The 23087-nt window shown below is 41.3% G+C and overlaps 1 protein-coding gene across 6 annotated transcripts in view; it reads left to right on the forward strand.

The window, feature by feature from the left end:
- PHACTR4 (phosphatase and actin regulator 4) overlaps positions 1–23087 on the forward strand; it is an 82492-nt gene that overhangs the window by 37259 nt on the left and 22146 nt on the right. For 2 of the 6 annotated variants that reach the window (XM_026702500.2, XM_026702502.2), the window contains exons 3-6: positions 10900–11076; positions 11847–11927; positions 17526–17690; positions 19328–19687. In XM_026702500.2, the coding sequence (XP_026558285.1) occupies positions 10900–11076; positions 11847–11927; positions 17526–17690; positions 19328–19687 (783 nt within the window). Of the gene's footprint in view, positions 1–757; positions 1760–10899; positions 11077–11846; positions 11928–17525; positions 17691–19327; positions 19688–23087 lie in introns of those variants that run through there. The other 4 variants (XM_087939732.1, XM_087939733.1, XM_026702498.2 and 1 more) reach the window with 3 other exon arrangements.

A 23087-nucleotide genomic window follows, 5' to 3' on the forward strand; every position in this document is an offset into this window, starting at 1 on the left:
GATATGCTATTTTGAAGTAATCTTAACACACGGGGAGTTAAAAAGCAAATTACATATTTGATGACACTGGTTGATTGCAGAATTACGGTGATCCAAGCAGTTCTTCCCAATAGCCAAATACTTACACTTACCCAAATTTAGTTTTCCTTTTAAGCACAGTGTTTTTCCATTTCTGTTAATATAGAAATTGTAATCTTTTTCTAAAATTAAACTCTATATAAAACCATAATGTATATTTATGGGGCTCTAAAACTTTATGGAAACAGAAACTATTAATGGTTTGTTCTGGAACAGGACTGTTTCACAATTGTATGCATTATTGACGAGAAATATTAATCTGGTGATAAGGAGAGTTCTGAAGATACAGATAGGCTTAGTTTGAATCTCTTCCCTACTTGTGTTTATAGGGTTAGTAAATTTAGCTTTTTCCTACATGCAGCAATACTAATAAGGAAAAATTTAATACATAGTTTACAAAAAAAAAAAAAAAGATAGAATTTGAAACTCTGACTCTAATTCTTAGCATGGTTGTGTTAGCTGGCCATGTTGGGAATAGTGCAACAATAAGAAACTTGATTTAGAAATAGAAGATAAATAAGTCTCAAAGGTGCTTTTTCAAAAGGCAACTGGGCTTTGTTTCTCCCTGAAGATGTTTCGCTTCTTATTCAAGAAGCATCCTCAGTTTTCAGAACTGAAGAAGCTTCTTGGATGAGAAGCGAAATGTCTTCAAGGAAAATTCAGTTTTTTTAAAAAAAAGCTCCTTTGGGACAACCATGACCTGGATGACTGAGAATCTCCATGGACAGAAGATACAGAAATTTCAATGAATTTGCTGCTTGAACATGCAGAATACATCACCTCTTGGATCCCCTCTTTCTGGATTGAAAAACAAAATAAGGATGTGAAGAACTGCATTGTTGCATCCACCAATATCCCTCTGGACTCTGTGTTGACCGATCCAAAGCAGCCGCCTAATTTTCGGTTCTTTCCTTCCAGTTGGTACCAGAGGACGAGAATCCTTTCTCTGTGTCCTCTCTTCCCTTCCTCTCCTTTTTAATCACTCCTTTTCCTTTCGTGATATGGAAGAAGTTGGAATCTCAGGGGTAGCTAATCCATTTCAGATGGTCTCCATCTCTCCCCCTTCGTCCTCCCCCCTGCCCCCAAAACCAGGGTGCTCAGATCCCTCCCTTCAAAGCAGAAGAATGGCAATTAGTAGTGGCTTGTTTATCAGCCGTTCGGCCGATTGAAGTCTTCCAAACCCTTCTGCTTGTTCTTCCTCCTTCCAGCCTTTTAACTCCTGCCTTTAAAGAGCCCAGGGGATGTTGATTATTTGGCTCCTGTAGTCTCCTCCTTCTCCTCCTCCTCCTTCATGAGAGCCACCCCTAAGCAGAATACGCACTCTGGAATGACAGGCATTCATTCGTTCCTCTTTGGAGGGAGCTGGCATGGAAGCGTATTTATGAGAATTACACCGTGCCCTGAACCAGGGGTACAGGATATACCGTGGCAGGGCTCGGACCCACAATCCTGAACTTTTTCTGACTTGGGGCCATTCGACTTGGGGGTGTCTCGGAAGCGAGTGGGGGGGTGTTTGCAAGCGGTGAAGTTTCTCCACCCTGCGGAGTCTTGTCAACTTTCAGGGGCTGATGCCTGCCTCTCGAATCGGCTTGCCTTGCTCCTTCTCCCTCTGAGCCTTCCTTGAAGAACAGAAGAATGGGACAGACGCGCTATTCAAGACCGGTATATCCAGCTCCCTTGGGTGAGTTAATGGAGGGTCTAGTTGCCGCTGAAAGCACAGCTAAGAATCGCAGGCAAAGTCAAAGCAGAGTTTAAAAAGAGACGGCTAGGATTGTGTAAGCTGGAAGGGCTTTGGGATTCTCAGAAGTGCCGAGGAGAGATTGTTTTCGTAATCCTTGCTTTAAAAGGAAAAAAAACAAGAGAGAGAGAGAGAGAGAGAGAGAATCTCTCCTTTGGAACACCTATTGCTCTGTAACTTGTACCTGGTGTACTTTAGGAGCTAGTCTTTGTGATCTTTCGCTTGTTGCCGCCAGAGTGGTAAAAAAAATTAGAAGAAGTAAATTTGGTCAGCAAGAAAATACGTATCATGCCTTTGGCTTGGAGTGAAATGCTTCAGACAGAGATGATGTGCTGATTTGCTATTTCTCCCCTGTATGAATAATACTTAATTATTAAAAGACACTTCTTTTAATCACCTACTATCCTTTACTCAGTCATTCTTTAGCAGGATATTTAAAAAAAAAAACACTGATTCATATGCACTTGCTTCCATTTAAAAAAAAAAAGCCGTTCCCTCCATGATCTTACACTTTAGAATTAAAATGGATTTATTATGAAAGAAAGAAGGAAGGAAGACAAGTTTCAGGTTGAGGATTCCAGACAGTGCCTTTCTAGTCCCATCCCATAGGTTTTAGGCACTATTAATGCCACAATTGGAGTCCCTGCAAAATACCATAACTGTACATCTCTCGGGTTCTGATGAATTTTTTGGCAAAAGCAGAGAGTCAAAGAATTGGGGCAGATGTAGGGGGGACGTCTTGTGCTGCCTCAATTCAGGGTAGCCTTGGTGACAGTGGAGGAAATGTTCAAGACTGGGTAGGTTTTGCATTTTAAAAGTTAGCATCAGAATCGTACAAGGGATCTCTTCTTCTTCTTCTTCTTCTTCTTCCTCTCCTGGACCCAACTGAACCATCTAGGGAGCCATCCAGAAAATATCTCTATAAGGCCACCAAGATTGACGTGGTGTTGCCTGGTAGTCAAACCAGGAGCTGAGTAGAGATGCTGACAGTTGAGGTTTTTAATGTACCTGCCATTAATACATTTTTTTTTTCACAGTACTCCAAACTTGAGTGAAGAAATGTTTCTTAGCCTGAATCTGTGCAGGATATATATTGCATAAATAGGGTGTGTCTTTAGTAGAGACAGTCTGTGATTTGGGAAATAATGAGCTTTAAGGGTTAAATATATTGGCAGCTTGTCTTGTGGCCTCTATTATAAGTTAGTTGCATTTTAAATCTCCACTGTGCCTTCCCATTTTTAAGAGGTGATTTCTAATTTTGTGTGTCTGTGCACTCCCTGCTAATTTAAATTGCTAAATGTATTTAGCAATTTCCTTATTTGCAGAGGAGCAGATTAGATAACAGCAGACAGATCCTTGTTTCTATTATCTTGGGTTCCCAACGTTTAGAGGACTTAAAGCAAAGCACTGATAGTTGAAATAAAAACACAATTCTTTAGCAATAGATAAACCTTCAATGTACCGAAACCTTCAATGTGCCCTGTGAAATGGTTAGTACCGTATTTAGGGTGCAACATAACTTGAACACATTTGTATTGCCCGTTCTCTTTTACTCACCTGGTGTTACCGAATCAAATCAACACACCTGTTTTGCAGCTTACTTTCTTATAGGTCGTATGCATTCACCAGAGACAGAACATATATTTGCCCTTATTGCAAATAGAGGTATGTGGCATTTGTTAATGTGGTTACAATATTGGAAATAGCCATTATTTTTCTTTAGCAGGTTGTTTTTCTTTTCAGGAAGATAGGTGGGGTGACCTTCCCCATACTTAAGCCCTGAGTGCACATAGTTTTGATTTCAGTAAACATATTGCAAGACAGTGGTGTTCTTGGGAAGGTGTGGGGAAGTGTGGAATTCAGTTCAAACTTTAAAAAAACAAATCTTTCCCAGATAAGGGAAAGCTTATCCAGCTTGTCCGTGTGTGGGTTCCCAGTGATATACTGTGCCATGTAAGTGATCACATCAAATGTGAATATCATATATTACATTATACAGGGTAACAGACAGCTGTGGATATGCAACCTGTGGGCCCCTGGTTGTGTGAATGGAAAATCTGTAGAGATTCTCAGTTATCCAGGTCATAATTGTCCCAAACGTGCTTTCTTCAGGAGGCAACTGGATTTTCTTTGTTTTTCTTTTTGAAGACATTTTGCTTCTCGTTCAAGAAGCTTCTTCAGCTCTGACTGGATGGTGGGGAATGGAAGGATTTGTACTCCTTGCAGACAGCTGGAAATTTGCATCCTTTTAGTGGGTCTTTGAAGCACTTGGAGGTTTATCTGTGTCCTCGGGATCATCTGAGTAATGCTCCTGGTTCCTGTAGTCTGCATTTTTTCCTCTGGAAATCCATTCCTACTCCCACACCATTCAAAGGATGTTATGGGGAGGATCAGTTCCTTTTATTTCCTCCAAGAATTTGCTGCCACTACCAATATACTCTTGTTCCTGCTGAAGTAGAGCAGAGCCTGTTGGTTTTTTAAAAAAACATCTGCAGCATTATAGTGTTTAAGCTAAATGGGCTGTAATTCTGGCTCTTTTTTCACCCTTAGCGCTATTAGCTCTGGTTATGATGCAAAAAATGACAAAATATGCTGTGTGACTTCGTGATGCAAACCTCATTATTTTGTGCTTCATACCGGATGCACAAGTCACAGGGTTTTCCACAGTGATGCTATGATGTGTGTTTTGGACACGCCCTCCACCCCCTGTTCCCTTTGTGTTCACTTGACGTTCATTCAGGCAACTTAGGGAACTATCCAAGCCATGGGCTGAAAGCGAGAGTTAGCCGTCCCCAATTACAACTTCTGCCAGGTTTCCACTATTTTTCTCAGTGGTTCCTGGACAGTGAAAGTGTTTGCATAGTGGATGCATTATGTTCAAAAATACGATTTGTGCCCAAATTAAGCAGCTGTTTTGTGATACGGAGTTTAAATTTGCAAAAGAGGAATAACCCGTTGTTTTTAATCAGAAAATATGCCAGCTTGAGAAGAGCGATAAAGCCCGTGCAGCCTTCCTTAATGAAAGAACAAAAATAGACACTTGGTCTACTTTTTGCTGGGTTGCTGTTACAATAGCACGAAAAGACTGCAGCCTGGGATCCTCTACCATAGCCGGAAGTAACTAGCTTTTATTCTTTTTTTTTTCTAATTTAAATATATATATATAGCAATATTTGAAGAAACACATGAGCTCCAACGTTTGTACCAATCTATATAAATCTATTAGCAAAGATGTACAGAGAGAGCACTTCATGGCCCTGTGATTTTCAGTGGTTTTGTTAAATAATTTCAATGTTGACATTGTTTACCTCCAGAGAGTTTGCTGCTAGCCTGCGGTGAGTACTATTGTATTAATGCGATGGTTGAAATGCTAGGAAGAAGCCCCTTCGTATTGTTCCAGGATCTATTGGATCACTGTGCTACATCAGAGCCATCATGGGTTGTTCTTGGCATTGTGACATCAAACCACCTTCCTCATCTGCTTGTCACGTGGTGCTTGGTGCAATGCAGGATACACTAACAAAATGCCATCAAATTTATTGAGTTATTAAGCACCTGGTGAATGCAAGACATTGGCATAGGTATATATGCATTTCTGCTAGCAAAGGGGGCTTTATTAAAAAAAAAGCTTTAATTTGCTGGTATTTATGGCACTCAACTGCTTTCTGGCTTTGTTGTTACGGGAAACTGCTAACTCAAATTAAGATGATAGTTAACAGTTGAAGAAGTAGGCAAGGCTACTAATGCATTACCCCAAAATGTTAAATATGAGTAAAGAAGGATAGGATCTACTGTCTGTGTTAAAGCCAGAGGTTTTCTTTTTAAGACTGATGGGTGAATAAAGGTGCTTTTTCAAGAGGCAACTGGATTTTCTGACACCTTTGGGACAATCATGTTCTGGATGACTGAGAATCTCCATAGACATTGATCGGTGAACAGTTAGGAAGATTATTTCAGTCTATGATTACTGTGATGAGATTACTCTATGCTCAATAATGGAAAGATTGCGCATTATCCACTATGGAGCAATGGTTAGAGAAATTGACAGAATGTGCCGTGATAGGAAAATTGACTTATTTCAGTGTTTCTCAACCATGGGAATTTTAAAGAGGGGGGAATTCAACTCCCAGAATTCTGGGAGTTGAAGTCCACCCCTCTTAAAGTTCCCAAGGTTGAGAAATGCTAGACTTATTTGATTAGAGAGAAGTCATTATTGACATTCATCAATGACTTCAAAACACCTTACAGACTTTTTCCACAAGAAACAAAAATGTTTGTGATGTAGGCTTTTGATGATTAGAAAACGTAAGTTATAAACCCACATTACCTGTTGATCCATCCATGGTTTGCATAATACAATCTTAGAATATTTATGAAGAAGAAAGTGAATATATTTTATTTGACTAAGATTAGCATACTTCATTGGGTTTTTGCATTTAACAGTTGTTACTGTAGAATATTTGATCTGATTACAGGTGGTTGCGCTACAACATCCATTGCTTCAGAGTGATTGTATCCCAGCATGTCTTCACTGAATTTCCCCTTTACAATCAGTAATCAATAGGATGAATTCTAGAACCTCATTGTTTTTTCCATGGAATTAGGAAGAATGATGAATATTATAATTTGGGGCTGCAGCAAAAGTCATTAAATAATGTTCCAACTGTGAACTTGGAGATGATCATTTCACCAAGTGAATGAATAAAATTAGACCTCTTATTAAAATACAACACATGAGTTAAGAGCTGCCCTTGGCATTTTACTAAAGAGGAAGCGAGTCTGCAAATACTTGGAATATTTAGCAATGTTGCTTTTGATGTCCAGAACTATGTTTGCAAAATAAATCCTAAAATATTGGTTTTTGTGTTCTGCAAAATATGAAGAATGATTTTTCAGAGGTACTCTCCAGTCATGGGATCTCTTTTGGTCTATTTCATAAATTTTAGATCTTACTCTTCTTTGTGAGCAGGTCATGGAGATCAAAATACATAATGTTCCCAGTGATTTTCCTCTGGTTGCTGATCAAACCCAGACTTGCTTAGTTTTCAGAAACTATAATCTATACATTTTTCCTTTTATGCAGTGTTGGTTATACAGTAATGTTGATTTGTAAATAAATCCTGATTTAAAGTGAGTTTTCTTGAGTGGTGTTTTAAATCAGTTTTAGTCAAATCCACTCTACCAAGAATTCAAGAAGAGCTCCTTCCCTTTACCAACAGAATAAAATTATTTAAGTAGAGATGCCAAGGAGGTGGCAAGGAGGTGTCCATATACAAGAAATTTGGTCTTTTGGAGAGGATATTTACCTTGATTTTCTTGTCTTCTCCAAAACATGGAGTTGTGAATCCCATCCAGAGATTTCCCTTAAGTGATTAACGTGCTAAATAGTTACTTACTGCATAAGTATGGTCGTAATTAGGTTTTGCATTGGGAGGCATTCTATATCCAAGCGTTTGTTGCATCTGGAAATATTCTATATCCCTTTAGTTTGTTTGTTTTAAGGACACAGGTCTTAAAAGTGTTCTTGTGCAGCTGAGATTCAAAAATGTCTCATGTCCATATTTGCCAAAAAATAGACTTATTTTTGGAAGGTTCCATGGGAACACCACCCCCTACAGCGTGAGCCATTTGTGAGTAAGGCAGTTACTTTAAAATCTCCCTCTGAAATAATTATGATAACACCTGATCTACACACTGAGTACGTGGAACAAGAGTAATAATATATTATTTCTTCATCAGATTGATCTTGAATTGACTTTGTTCCCATTCACACATGATCTCAACTGTATCGTTATATGATATGAACCATTATGAAGTGCCACACCAATGATGCCAGCCTCCTAAAAACAAAAACATTTGTTTGAATAGAAGCCTGACGATAGGATGTTGTAAATACTGGAAGAAATTGAAATGGCACTCCTGTGCAAGGAGAACATTTACATCATAGTTTCATTCAAGTGGACATTCTTGGTGTAGAGTAATAAGGAATGGCAAGTTAGAAGTAAATGTTAGAAAATTTCAAATCAACTTAGAAGTAAATGTTAGAAAATTTCAAATCAACTTAGGTTTCATGCTTATGATAAGCCACAAATTTTAACCCTGGAATTTTGGAATTTGCACATGGTATGGCCATTGCTGAGAAATGCGGTGGCCATAAATCTGGAGAGTATACAGGTTGCAGAATTCCTAAAGTGATTCCTAAAGTGATCTGTTTCATTTTTAACTTCATGCGGTATGTAAACTAGGAGAAGGAGCAGGAGAACCTGGGGTGGAGTCAAAAGAGAAATCAGCCTAGACTCTCTATGTAGCCACAAACATTAATTCCAACTCCTCTTGAATTCCACACCAAGATAGTGCTGTTAGTTGAGTAGATTCTTGTATATGGGCATAATTATTAATACATCAATTAAATTGGAACTTATGTCGTCCTGATCTTTCACGCCTGACAGAAACTAGTAATTAGTATTTGTCATCTATGCTTTAAAATATAGCTTGGTTTGTATTGTTTTTTTGTTTACAAACATTTTTAATAGTTTGTAAACCACCCAGGGCCCCTGGGAGTTGGGAGGCATAAAGATGATCATAATAATAGAAAAATTATGAATTGACAAAATTTCTGTTTGTCAGTTACAAAACACTACACTTCTTGGTTTTGTACATATATTACACCAATATATTACAACAGCCTAGGTTCCTGGGAAGAAAATGCGTATGAAGACCAATATCAGCTAAAGAACTGGCAGCTTGATTTTACAATATTGTGAATAAAATGATATAATAGTGAATCTGAGTGGCATAATACCTGAAATCTAAGGAATAATTTCTTGGTTACTCTTTCATTTAAAATTGATTGTGCCGTTTTGGAAGTGAGTTCTGTAGCAACGAATCAGATGTGATTCATCTGTTTCCTAGATGATTTTTTTTTGAAATTTTGTTTGACTTTGTGTGCAGTTTGTTCCTACAGGAAACTGTTTATTGCGTTGTCATATTTGTAGAACGAGAAAGATGCTGACCAGCTTTCTTCATTGTGATACCCTTTTAGATGTTAAGAAATGGCAACTTCTATATTCTCCACGTAGAATACGTGACATAATTCTAGGAATTGTAGACACATTCTGGGGCATATGAAGTTCAGTAAACTCATTTACAAAATGCCATAGGTTAACTCTGAGCAGAGATTGAGTACATGTGGCCATATGACTAGGTGGTTAAAAAGTTGGAAAGTTGCAACAGTCAAACCTTAGCAAACTTTTTTGGAAGATTGGACAGGCAATAACCTAAGTGGGAAGCTGAGGCATAGGGCATTTTGATGATTTTTAAAATAAAATATTCCTGCTGATGCCCCCCCCCCCCAAATAAAATGTAAGTTTATGGAAATGACAAACAAAAAAAAGAAGTATGAATTAAAAGTGACTCAAAGGCAGAATATTTATCAACGACTATGAAAAGGCTTTCTTTTGGCTAATGGAGCTTCTTGTAAATCATGTTGGTTGACTAATATTTTACAGGGAAAACTCCAAGTGCATAAAACGTCTCAAAAGGGTAAAACCTAAATGGATTTTCCATATCTGACATTGCTTTGCTTTATAGAACAGCATCGGACTTAAGCTGCAGGCATATTTTCCCACAGATCCTTTCTCTTCCTTCTGCGCAGTCTTTTGTTTTTAAAAATGTTTGGGGAATGCCAGAACAGTAGGTGGAGTGGGAGCCTGTTATTGTGTTGATTTCCTGAGATTGTTACTTTTGGCGTGGGATGCTTTTTCTCCCACTCCCCACTCGTTTAGAACAGGAAGTGAATCAAGGCCACCCAGCCCCTCATAATTCTAGCTTGTTTTCTGTCTACCCATTTTATAGCAAGCCTATATAACAGTGTGTGATGAACAGTATTTGTGTTACGGTGGTACCGGTAAAGGATTGCTGAACCCTACCAAACATTGTGTGCAGAAACTATTTTCCCAAGGTTTTTTCCTGTGTATTTTCCTGTTGTGTAAGGCTTAAAAAAAAAAAACCTTAAAAAGTTACAGTATATTCCAGCTACAGGTTGTCCCCTATGTATGACCCCAGTTGAGTCCAAAAGTTGCTAAGCAAGTGTGGTAATATATTTTATTCTGCAAGTCCTTGTAGCAAGACAGTTGTTAAGTGAGTTTTGCCCCATTTTATGACTTTTCTTGCCACAGTTGTTAAGTGACTCACCCTGAAACTGGCCTGGCCGAAGCCATCTTGGAGCTTCAGTGCTGTTGTTAAGTTGTTACGTGAGCCACACAGTTGTTAAATAAATCTGGCTTGCCCATGGACTTTGCTTGCCAGAAAGTCACAAAAGGGGTTCACACAACTTCAGGATGCTGCAACCGTCATAAATATGAGTCAGTTGCTAAGTGTCTGTTGTGGTTAGCTGGTACCAGGTGCAATCGGCTGAGGAGAGCGAGGATTCAGATGAGGGGCCAGGACCATAAGGGAGTGGACTGCTGTCTTCAGAGATTGTGGGGGCTGGCAGCAGCAATGAGGAGGTTCCCGAGGAGCCTGTGCCAAGTGTGCGTGTAGGAAAGAGCAGCTACAACAGCACGGGCAACTCAGGAGTAAGGCTGCAAGGTAATGGCCCCTCCTTCAAGAAGATAAAAGCCAGCTGTGAAAGGAACGTACTTTGCAGAAAGCAAAGACATTTTGAAACTCCAGCCTCGTGGACATTCCAGTATCCCAGAGTTTGTATTTGAAGATTCTTGTATTGTAAATTGTTTCTTGTCTGTTATCTTTGGACAAATCTTGCACAGTTTGGCAAGGCCTGTGATTTTCACAGCGAATTATTTTGTAAAAAGCATTACAAGGTTTCTGTTCCTTTTGGATTGTGTTCGATTTGTTGGAAAAGGCCGTGGGTCAGAACAGTGTCTGAATTTTGATCGTGTGACCATGGGGATACTGCAAGGGTTGTAAGCATGAAAAATGGTCGCCTTTTTGTCACTTCAAATGGTCACTAGATGAACCGTTGTAAGTCAAGGTCCACTGTAGATACCTTCATCTGGAACTGAGGTACCATCGTGCCAGTGTCCTCTTATAATGAACGTTCCTCTTTTCTCTTCTGTGTGCAGCTGAGGAGAGGGAGCAGCCGACACAGGATGCCGGGACGGTGGCTGAAGTTCTGGAATCTGGCGACACCACCCCTCCTTGCAAGAGAAAGAGCAAGTTTGCTGGGTTTGGCAAGATCTTTAAGCCTTGGAAGTGGCGGAAAAAGAAAACCAGTGGAAAGTTTAAGGAGACCTCAGAAGGTGACCTGCCAGGCTCCAGTTCTGCTCTTCTCCCTTTAAGCCCCTGTGCATTTTTAGCCTGGTTTTGCTCACTGCATTATTAAGTGGTAAAGTGGCTTGTTGGGGTTGGGGTTTTTTTTTTTTTTTGGCTTTGAGTGGTAATGAGAGACTCTAGCCACTGTATTTTGTAAATCATGTTTTGTGGCTTAATTCAAAGGAAGGTTTAATTGACAACCTCCCGTGACTTCCGGAGACCCTAGTGCTTGTTTTGGAAAGGGTGTTTGTTCTGATGCCATTTTACCTCCCTGACTGCTTTGGCCACAGTTCCCTGACTCATCAGGCCTTCCAGTTCAGAAATTATCGGGCATAGCACTTTGCATTCTTTACCTGAAAATAGCAGGTTCCAGATCTGCCTCCACAGAAATATTTTCAAATGTTTTATTGCCTAATAATCATGATATCCAACTGTGGCTATAACTAAGCTTTGTTGAAGTGGCCCGTGGAAAAATGCCAAATAGAATTTCAGACAAGGAGGGCATAGTTAAAGTTCCATTGACTGTTTTCCAATTGTAAAATATTGTATGCATTTAGCTATGAGGTGTTATCCTCCTCTTGCAACAGGGAATTGAGGGAAATGAAATATTTACAAAAAGAATGTATACGTAACGCTCGTCCTCAAAGCTATCACAGTGAGCCACTTAATCATTATCTTAAAAGTGATTTTTTTTTCACCTCCCTCATCTTTGCCCTCCATTCTGAGTGCTGTTCTTTTCTTTCCAATTTAATGTCAGTTTTAGAACGAAAGATTTCAATGCGAAAGCCAAGAGAGGAGCTCATTAAAAGAGGAGTTCTGTTGGAAGATGTTGAACAGGGTGAGCTTTTACCCATTGTCTTCCTCTGTGTATTGTGCATTTGCAGTCCCGGCTCTGAATAAGCCTCATCTTTGGCATTTCATGCCTGGGTATCCCCTCGTTTCCTCCCATCCCTTCCCCACTTCTGCTAAATGTGACTCTCTGTCCTTGTCTGCCCTTTGAACATTTTGGATATTATATGTTCCGGGGAGAGCAGGCTAAAGAACGGTTTCATTTATTTCCTTCCTTTTCTCCAAGGAGACATTTTAGGTTGACAGATTATGAGTTTCTGAAGGTCAACTAGTGAGTAACCGAAAAGCTGATTTGGATTCCAAGGTAGCAATGGAAAGGAATAGCAATAGCACTTATATACTGCAGGAGAGTGCTTTACAGAACTCTCTGAGCGGTTTACAAATGTCCGCATATTGCCCCCCAACAATCTGGGTCCTCCTTTTACTGAGCTTGGAAGGATGGAAGACTGAGCCAACCTCGAGCCAGTCCGGATCGAACTCCAGGCTGTGGGCAGAGTTAATCTGCAGTGCTGCATTCTAACTACTGCACCACCACAGCTCATTAAATAGTGCAAGGGTAAAGCACAGCCTTTATATCTGAAGGACTTTGGTTCAATTCTTGATAATTGATAATGGGGTTGGACAAGACTGCATCCAAAATTGTGGGTGACTAGGTGGTTGACAGCTAATTAGCAAAATTCTTAGCAGATGTGAGCTCATATCTGGATAATTTCAGACTGGAAAACTCAGTGATTTGGGACCCTAATTTAGATTTGGGGGACCATAAATGTAGACTTTTGAAGCATAAGCTGCTGTGGCATCGCCAGTCACAAACCCCTCATTTTCTGGAAAGTAACAAATGAGGACCTCACTGCAAACACTTTAGATTCCCATGGTGTTCCTCTTCCCCGCTCCCGGGTGGGCACACTTTCTTAAAAGAATGCCCTTCATACAAGAACCATTTCTATTGATAAAGAAAATATTAAATATGGTCTCCTTTTCAGCAATTAACTACTTCTTTAAAATGTAAAGAGCATGAAAGAAGTTTTAAAAGTCAGGGGTTGCAGTGGGCTTGGTGGAATTCAAGGAACGTATCAGTGGGTCTGTTGGTTTTTCACAGGGAACAGATTGGGGGGATACAGGCATGGAAAATTGTGAGTAAAACGGACTGCAAATCTGTCAGGTTTTCCAAAAGGCAATTGGACTTTATTTTTTCCTTGAAGGCTTTACGCTTCTCATCCAAGAAGGAAAAACCAAGTCCAAGTTGCCTTTTGAAAAAACACGTTTGGGACAACCATGACCTGGATGACTGAGAATCTCCATAGTTGACTGCAAATCTGGCTCATTACAAGACAATTGCTTCTAGCTTCTAGCTCTACTTCCCTAGGGCTACTTTGCTACCCCAAGGTATCTTTACCTGAGGTGGAATGTTCTAAAAGGCATAGAGTTTAGATAGATTTGACCTACAGAATCTCCAGCAGAAAAGACTTGACTGTTCCCCAACTGGATGATGAACTGAATTCCTGAGCTAAAGGTGTCCTTTTTCAAACTTAGGAATGTTGCAAAGAGCAAGTTGGTCATTCTCCCTTCCCCATTCAGTCAGATGCTAAATAGATACTAAATCATAGATCTGGTGGCGGCGGGGACTGTTTTGCAGAATGTTCCATGAAATTGCTGACCCAGCTCTGCCTACAGGAAAAGGCAGAGGAGGAAATACCCTTCCTTTCTCAGTAGGACAAGAAATCCATGCCTCTCCCTTCCTATTCCTTACTTACTGCGAGTTAAAAATATTTGTGTTCCACTTGACAGCAGGACTCGGAGGCTCACTGTAAATCAGGGGTGTCAAACTCAAGGCCCGGGGACTGGAACTGGCCTGTGGGGTGCTTAGATCTGCCCTGGAAACAGTGAAGGACCAACCTGCGGCCTCTCGAGCTCCATTTTCTCTGGCAGAGGGTTGCAGGAGGCCATCGCAGCTGAAAACAGAGCTTGGGAGCCTGTTTTCGCTGACAAGAGTGCTCGGGCCACCACAGGCGCCCCCCCCCCCCCCCGACACAAGTGACATCAAGCTGGCCACACACACACTCTGCTCCCCCTCCCCAAGAGATCAAACACAACCCTGATGTGGCCTTCCATGAAATTGAGTTTGACACCCCTGCTGTAAATGAACTCAGAATACAAGAGATCTGGAGAGGTAGCGATAGAGGCTCACTCCCCAAGTTTCTTCCTTCCTTCAGTGTGATTACATCGGAAAAGAAGAATCATTCTGTTTCTGTTGGCTTGCTCCCAGCATTGTCTATACATCTGGGATACAGCATGCATCTGTGGGATGCACATAGCCTCTAGCTAGCCCTGGGTTTTTCAAGTTGCACCACTGCACAGCCTAAGAAAGAAGAACAGCTGCCCTCAAACGCCATGCCACACTTTTAACATCAGGCTGAGCAGATTCGGTGGCTATTTGTCGACTCTTCCCCACTCAGAGAATGAGGTGCATTATATTTATAATTACATTGGAGTAATTTCTAAACCTACACCTATGAATCAGCATTTATGAGCTCATGCAAATTCTACACAACCTGCATGTGAGGTGGTGTATCAGTCACCATCCCGGGAAAAGGGTGTGCAGCTTGTGCTGAGTGGAGCGAAAGCATTTGTTCTTCTCTCTTTAATTGCGTCTCTCTCTTTTTGGGAGAGTGCAGGGTAGCTCCCAATTGGACATGAGTAAGCAGTTTGGACTGGTTTCTTATTTTGAGCTTCTTTTCTAAACTGCCTTCCTGGCCACCACCACCTCTCTCTGTTTTCTTCCCTTTGGTGTGCAAAGAACACAAAAACACACAAACAGTTCATCTCTCTCATCAGTTTTAGGAGTTCACACAGATCAGAGAGTTTTTTTCTCTTGAATCATATAGACCAGGGGTCTCCAACCTTGGCAACTTTAAGCCGGGAGCTTTGCTGGCTGGGGAATTCTGGGAGTTGAAGTCCTCCCAGCTTAAAGTTGCCAAGGTTGGAGACCCCTGATATAGACCACATGAGAAGTGGTTGCCTGTATACGTGCCAAGATAATTTACTCAGCCGCTACTTTCATTTCCTCCTTAAACAGAAGCTGGAAATTCAGAAACACAGAACAATGTCTGTATTTTGTTGGGGCTGGTGAAAATGATACAGACATATGATATATACAGCATTGGAGAATAAACAGTGTGTAACGTCACACTATAGTTACACTGTTAGAAAAAAAATGAACAAGTATAAATGTACTGCATAGAGTAACATTTGGAAAAAAGGAAGGAACAGACAAATGAATAAATGTGTAAATATTAAAAACAGGAAAGCATAAACTTGTAGGTACAAGTTACAGCATGAAGTTGAATATTATTATGATAGGAGTTTCTTATTAATAACATGAACCTAAAAGACAGCCTATTTAATTATAGCCTGAGACAAAGTTACAGAATTTAAAAATATGTGCGCATAAGTAACAGTACATCTATATACTACTAAAACTCTGTAAACTTCAGTCGCAGAAATGGGAATATCATAGGGCAACAATTTTTGAATCAACACATCTGAAGTGGACTAATTTGGACAATGCATCCTCATCTGAGTCCCATTGCTTTTATGGGCTTGAAATTTGGCAAAATTGTGGCTGTTTCAGCATTGCTGCGCTGCCACACCGCTGCCCTGCTGTGGTCTTGTGATTTTAGTTTCCCTGTCAACTTCCCCAATAAAAGTCAATGGGGATGCCAGCAGGAAGTCGGAGGTTGTTCCCTTGGGCCAGAGCTGCTAAACAGTCGATTTCCTAACCTTCCACCCGTAACTATGGTTGGCATCTTCAGATGCAAGGTAGCCTGTGGACCACAGTCACTAAACCTTGAAGCTCAACACTGCCTAGTAATTTACTAGCTGCAAAAGATCACATTAGGATGTTGTTGATTTATTGAAGCCACACATGACAAATTGAATGTCATTAAAGAAAGAATCTGAAAAGCTAGTTGTGTGTTCACCGAACTGTTTGACACTGGGTGTTTTATGGATCAAAGAACCCATGGGGAAACTTGACTTTCTGCAGTAATCCTTTTTATAAAAACTCATAATCCTCTCCCCCTCCATGTACTGAAAGCAAGATATGCCCCTTTTATCACAAATCCCCCATGGGATATTAAGAAGGCACAAGCCATATATTTCACCAAAATATGGATATTTCTCTTTCTGGCTTTATGAATCCCCTGACTCCTGCAGAATATTTCATGCTAAATTTCCATTTAGGCATAAGACAGTAATAAGATTATAGAAATAGATATTTCTTAGATTGGGAGTAATCAGCAATATTACACAGCAAAATCTCCTTTGTTCCAACCCTCCTGCCCTCTGAATTTGAATGATAACCAGTATTTCACAAGAAGGGCATAATTCCATTAAATTTCACTGTTAGGAGGCTTTGCTCTGGGCCAAACAAAATATAAGATTAATCAAGCTCCATAGCTCTCCGTATCCCATATTTCTCATATTGAGCTATTCTCGCTATTTTTAACTGAAGTTTATGCTGCATGGGTCATGTCTCCCCCCATCTACTATATTCCTGACTTTTAACAACGAGCAGAAGTTAAACAGAGGGCAAAAGGCTACTTCAAACATTAAACACTTCAGTATAAATAATGTATTAACAATGATAAGACCTTCACAAGTTATGCATGTCATCCAAGTATGTGAACTTGCTTAGCTAAACAAAACAAGTATTTTACATTTTTTAATCCCTGCTATATGATCTTTCTCTCTCTTTCTTTCTCTTTCTTTCTTTCTTTCTTTCTTTCTTTCTTTCTTTCTTTCTTTCTTTCTTTCTTTCTTTCTTTCTTTCTCTCTCCTTCCTTCCTTCCTTCCTTCCTCCTCCGTCCCTCCCTTTCTTCCCCTCCCTCCCTCCCTCCCTTCCTTCCTTCCTTCCTTCCTTCCTTCCTTCCTTCCTTCCTTCCTTCCTTCCTTCCTTCCTTTTTGTTTTTCTATGAAATCCAGAATCACCTTCTAAATAGAATGTATCCACTCCTTCCTTCCTTTCTTTTTCTTTCTCAGCAGCTTGTAAGGGATGTATAGAAACACTCACATTTAACAGCATGCTCCCAAACACACACGTACACAGACACACATCATCTGAGGCATGAAAAGTGGAGGGATGACTTCATCTTTGGCCCCTGGGTTTAATGAGGAAGAAGAGACCCCTTGCTTTTTCTCCCTTTTTGTCAACCAGAAGTATCTTATTTTCTCTTCAGGTGGGGTTTTGGGTTTTTTTGGCAGGTGTCCCAAACTGTACTCATCTTTCTTTTAACAACATTGAAATTTCACACTTGAGTGATCACACAGATCTTGGTGTAACCTCACTACTACCTCTTAGTAAGTAGGGTCTCCCACCATTTCTTGAAAAACGAGAAGGACTGGACTGCCCATCCCATAGGCAGGGCACGCTGTATCATGTTGAGTTTGATAGTGAATATTCCTCACTGTTAATCTTCCTCTGGATTTGTCTCATAAATTACATGCCCTGAGCACATTGGGGAGATACCATGCTTTGCGTGACAAATGATTGCTTAATTCTCCCCTCCCCTCCCCCCCATCCTTCCAGACGGAGAAGAGCCAGAGAAGCTCATTCATGCTACTTTGAAAAATGGACACACCATTCCCATTGACTATTCTGGAATCGTCAATCTTACACACTTGGAGGAAGAAACTGCAAAGAGGTTGAGCCTTAAGAAATCCAGTCCCCCTGAAGAGCCAAAGAAACTGCAGGGTGAGGAATTAAGAAGTCGTCTGTGTGTGTGTGTGTGTGGGAGTGAGTGAGCGTGAGTAGAGGAAGTTGTCTCAGATATAAATGTTGTTATCTATCACTTCTTAATTGTAAATATAACCAGTTTTGGGTCTTGTCTCTGAGGCATCCCCACCCACGCGCTTTGGCAACAGCAGTGCAAGGACTGTGTCTTATTCCACAGCTGCAGCCGCCACCAGCACAACAAAAGGGGGTACTGCCCCTACCCCTGCACCCTGCTCCCTGCTCCCACAAGTGGCCACGCTTCGGCCACCAGTACTAGCAATGCCACCCCGACCAAGCAGCCCCCTGTGCCACCACCCAAGCCCATTAATAGGAATAGCAACCCCTTAATAGGTAGGTGGCTATTTTTTAATCGTAGCAAGGCCTGGCCCTACCCGCTTTATCACTTTCCATCTCTCCACTCACCAACCTTGATGTCTCTTGCCACCCACGCTTTGTAAGGGAATGCCAGCCTTGGTATTTGGGAAATGGCCCAAGCCTTCATACTTTCTTTTAGACTGTAGAAATAAATTTAATTCCCGAGGCTCTCCAGACATGTTCTCCTTCCCTCCTCTCTCTCTCTCTCTCTCAGCGGCAGGGACACGGTTTAACGCAGCCATTCTCTTTTCTAGTGCACTAGTAGAAGATGGCAATTCCTGTCAGTCTTTGGAAGCAGTCCAGCTAAGTACAAACCAGGTTTGCATTGTAAGGTTCCTGTAACAGAATCTTGCAAGTCTGAAATCACAGCTCCCTTCCTTTACTTTTATGTTCTAAGATGGGTCCTTTCTGAGATAGCAACAGCACTTAGACTTAAATACCGCTTCACAGTGTTTTATATCCCTCTCTAAGCGGTTTACAGCATTGGCATATTGTTCCCAACAGTCTGGGTCCTTATTTTGCCGACTTCGGAAGGATGGAAGGCTGAGTCAACCTTGAACTGATCAGGATCGAACTGCTGGCAGTCGGCAGAATTAGCCTGCAATACTGCACTCTAATCCTTGTGCCACAGCTGCTCTGTTCTTCCCATACCCCTGTTTCTTGGTTGTGGCTCTTCCTTCTGTCTGTTAAGCTTATTCCCACATACTTGTCAGTCGCAAGAAACCAGCATAGAGACTAAAAGTACTACAAGTGATTTCATGCTACCTATACACAAGAATGTGATCTACTAACGGCCAAAGCAAATTGGCCCTAGATAAGAGTCAACAACTTCATGGGGAACTGTATTTAGGTTCCTTGTGGGAGTGTGGTGACTCCAAAGTTACGACGCATTTGATCCAGCCCTCTGACTTAGCCTGATCATCTCAAATAATACGATTACATCTAAACAGTGGACGCATGTTGATTTGGGATGGCCCAAGGCCATGCTGTAACATGGAAAAGAATGTTGGCTTGATTCATATCTGGAATATTTGGAATGGCTCACATAGAACCAGATTTTGAGCTGAATTAGAGAATGTGGTTCCTTATTGGCGTCTTGTATATTTAATACAGCCATCATATCAAGAGAGTATGGATGCAACAGAAAAAGTTTACTTGCAGACAATATTTCAGTGAACTAAGGGACGATTCCTTCCAGCTCAGGGGGTGGGGTTAATCTTTTTTGGAATGTTTCTTCACAGGACCTTACAGCAATCACCCCAATTCAGAAACAGAGACCCATCCGGTGACCCTTGCTCCCAAGCAGCCGCTGCTTCCTCCAAAACGACCGTTGTCATCCTCTTCGCAGGAGACGAGTGATCTGCAAACAAGGGAATTTGGCTTTGGCAACAGCAGTGCAAGGACTGTGTCTTATTCCACAGCTGCAGCCGCCACCAGCACAACAAAAGGGGGTGCTGCCCCTACCCCTGCACCCCGGACTCTGCTCCCTGCTCCCACAAGTGGCCACGCTTCGGCCACCAGTGCTAGCAATGCCACCCCGACCAAGCAGCCCCCTGTGCCACCACCCAAGCCTATTAATAGGAATAGCAACCCCTTAATAGGTAAGTGGCTGTTTTTTTCTTTCCTAACCTTTTCCCCTTCCTTCTGTTCAATTGTGGCCAAGGTTTTTCCAAAGCGGTTTGCCATTGTGTCCTTCCTAGGGCTGAAAGAAAGGGACTGGCCTGGTTTCTAACCTGGTGTCTTAACTGCCGCACCAAACTGCCTCTAAGTAAGATCTTGATTTGCTGACATTTGATTTTGCTGTTCACTTTTTTTTCCAGTGATGCTGTTTTGAACTTGGCTGTTGGCCCATAAGGTTGTCCCTTCTCTTCCAGCTCAGTGAAAAAGCTACCCCGTGTTTGAATGCAAATATCAATCCACTTTCCATTTGCGATGTTTATATCAGTTTAAAATCTTAGTATCGTACAATAGATTGTATTCCAGATGGACCTAGAGAAATGGAAAGGTATCCTTAAAGTTCCTTGTAGAAATGTGCCAGCATTTTCCAGGGTATTTTGCTCTGAATGGTGCCCAGGTAGAGGTCTCTCTTCCAAGGTATAGATTGCAACTATTTTCTTAGATGTGTCTTCTCAGAGATTTTTTGATTTAGCAAATTTTAATAAGAGGTATAGGCTTTTATCAGATGCAGAGAGTTGGCTAGACTGGTGTAGAATTTAAATGGGAAAGAAGTGGGTGGGTGGAGGGGAAAGGAAGGGGAATTTAGGTTGATTATTTGGACAAACAGACCAAAACTTTATTTCGATCTTTGACCACTTATGCTTATGCTTTGACCAATTATGCTTATACATTTGAAACAAATTAACATACCTTATTAATTAACAATTGTAATGCATTAAATCCCCACTTGTTGAGACTTTCTGAAGTAACCATTTGAGGGTTGATGAGGCCAACTATTTCTCATTTGATGGTGCTATTAAAGTCTCATTTTTCCAAAGCAGTCACTCAGAGGCCTCCTGTGGATTGTTCTGGAAGGTTGAAATGCTTTGATATTTCTTTGTCCTTAAGTCCATGATGTCTAATCCAATGTCTAAGTTTAAGATGTGTGGACTTCAACTCCTAGAAATTCTCAGTCAGCTGGTTGGAGAATTCAGGAATTAAGGTCTCACATCTTAAAGTTGCTGAGATTGTAAAAGACTGCCTTCATCTCTCCATTTGGTCCTTTAGGTGTGGCAGTATTTCTGTTCACTCTTTTACAACCCTTGAGTTACAGCAAGAAACCAAAATCCCAAATATTCATCATATCATTTTTTTAAAAAGAAGATTAAAAATTGCTCCCAAGTTTAAAAATAGAGAAAGCCAAATCACCTCAAGAAAGTCACTATGACATGAAGGGTGCAAATCACACATTTTCCCCCACTAATGTCAACCTTCTCTTCAAAAGTTAAAATTAAAAATATGGTCTGTACTGTGGAGAGAAATGAGTAAGGTAATAAGATAAGTAAGGATGCAGCTTTTCAACTGAAGCTTTAACTTTTGGGTAGAGTGCGTAAGATATATTTGTAGCGCTCAGGCCAGCTTGTCCAGAGGTCCATTCCCAGGATATCCACCTATTTTCACCTTTAGTTGATGGCTGTTTTTCTGAAGTAAAATGCGTTGATGGTTGTTTCTTGAAACTGGGCCCAGAAATGAAGATGTAAGATGGAGAAATGTATTAACAGTCAACATGGTAAAAATACAGTAGTTGGCAATTAGATAAACATCTAAAGACAAGCCTGGCCTATCTGAATGGAAGAGAAGTTCAACTCTAGGCTACATCTTCAAGAGCTTGGGGATGACCTCCCAGAGCAGAGCCAAAGGTCCATTCTATGTGACCTACCCAGATATCACCTTTCTGTTCCTAAGTTCCAAATTCTCCATTGTCCCTTGTTGTACAATTTAACCGGATTCTAAAATTATTCCGTGTCCTCATTATGCTGATTACTTCCTCAGCGCCTGCTATATACTAGGGATTAAAATGGGATGACATTTATGCTAAGTAATTTGTTGGCCAAGTGTTTTTGCAACCTAGTCTCCCCTACCTTAGGTGGAGCCGTGGGAGAGCCAGATCGCAGAAGGCTGTACACAAAAACAGAGAAGAAGGCCCTACAGTATTCTGAGATTACAGTGCTGAAAACTGGAGGGATTTTGATAGTGTGATCTTTGGGCCTTCCTTTTGTTTGGATTGTTCGACAACTGCGGTCTCTAACCTTTTGGGCGTCAGGGACCAGTTCTATGGAGAGAGGTTTTTCCGCCATCCGGAGGGGGTGTGGTTTCGTGTCCTGCCTGCATCCCGCGGATGGGACTTGGCTTGTTTGCATGGATCGGTTACTGGTATTCTGCGGACCGGTTCCGGTCCACGGACCAGGGTGGAGTGCATCCAGCATCCAGCTAATGCCAACATGGCCACTTCTAATAAATCAATTTTCTCTTCTCTGAGAAATGCGGCTAGAGACTTACGATTTGAACGGGGATGTATTTGTTGGAGTCCTGACAGCTAGCCAATATATCATTCATTTCCCCCTTTGACCCTGGTCTTCCCCCCCACCCCCATTGGATGTATATTCTCCAATGGGACACATCCATAGCCAAGAGTCATCAATCATGCTCTCCAGTAATATTCTTGCGCTCCGACAACTTTGGGCTGCCAGGTCGATTATCTAGGCACTTGAGGAATGCACTGTTTCCCCCCCCTACTCTCTTTCTGCTGGCAGCTAAAAAGAACAAAGGAGTATCTCTTTAGTTGACATTGGGATTGGGGACCCCTGTTTTACAAAATCTGAAGACCTCCCCATGTTGACTGGCCTGCTACCCCAACTGTAAATTTTATGTGCTGGTTTCAGGCTATTATAAGGGTAGAAGAAGAAATGACAGTGATTTGCCATCCAGACATGGTCTTCTGTGGTTTCTTAAATTTGTAAAAAGGAAAGGAAGGAGCAAAACAAAATCATGCTTTTGGGGGTCATAAATAGTTTACCTGGTCCTTCCCAGGGATGACCTCATATCCATTAACAGCTTCCTGTGCCTCTTTGGAAAGTTCAAAATCCTGGACTTGAAGCCCTTGGAACATTCCTGTTCCTGCTCTAAGAATTGTGTAAACAGATTGGCCATCGAAGGCATTTGGACGAGAAACTGGAGAGTTGACCTGTTTCAGAATCGGTGGCATCTGTCACAAGCCATGTTGGTATCCAAATAACGACGTCGTGCAACGATGCAACTTCACACTCACGATGTCTGATGTGGATATGTAAGTGCATCCTTCGTCTCATGATGCACAGGATATATCCCGCCCCCCACCCCCACCCCAAAGAGGCCCACAATCAAAATACAGGCAGTCCATGACTTACAGCCGATTGTTTAGTGACTGTTTGAAGTTACAAAGGCTTGAAGTTTGAAGTTACAAAAGTGACTTATGACTGTTTTTCCACACTTGTGACTATTGCAGCATCCCCATGGTCACGTGAG

The sequence above is a fragment of the Pseudonaja textilis genome, chromosome 10 (assembly GCF_049901715.1).
Source record: "Pseudonaja textilis isolate UNSWEBS1 chromosome 10, rPseTex1.2, whole genome shotgun sequence".
NCBI classification, from domain to species: Eukaryota; Metazoa; Chordata; class Lepidosauria; order Squamata; family Elapidae; genus Pseudonaja; species Pseudonaja textilis.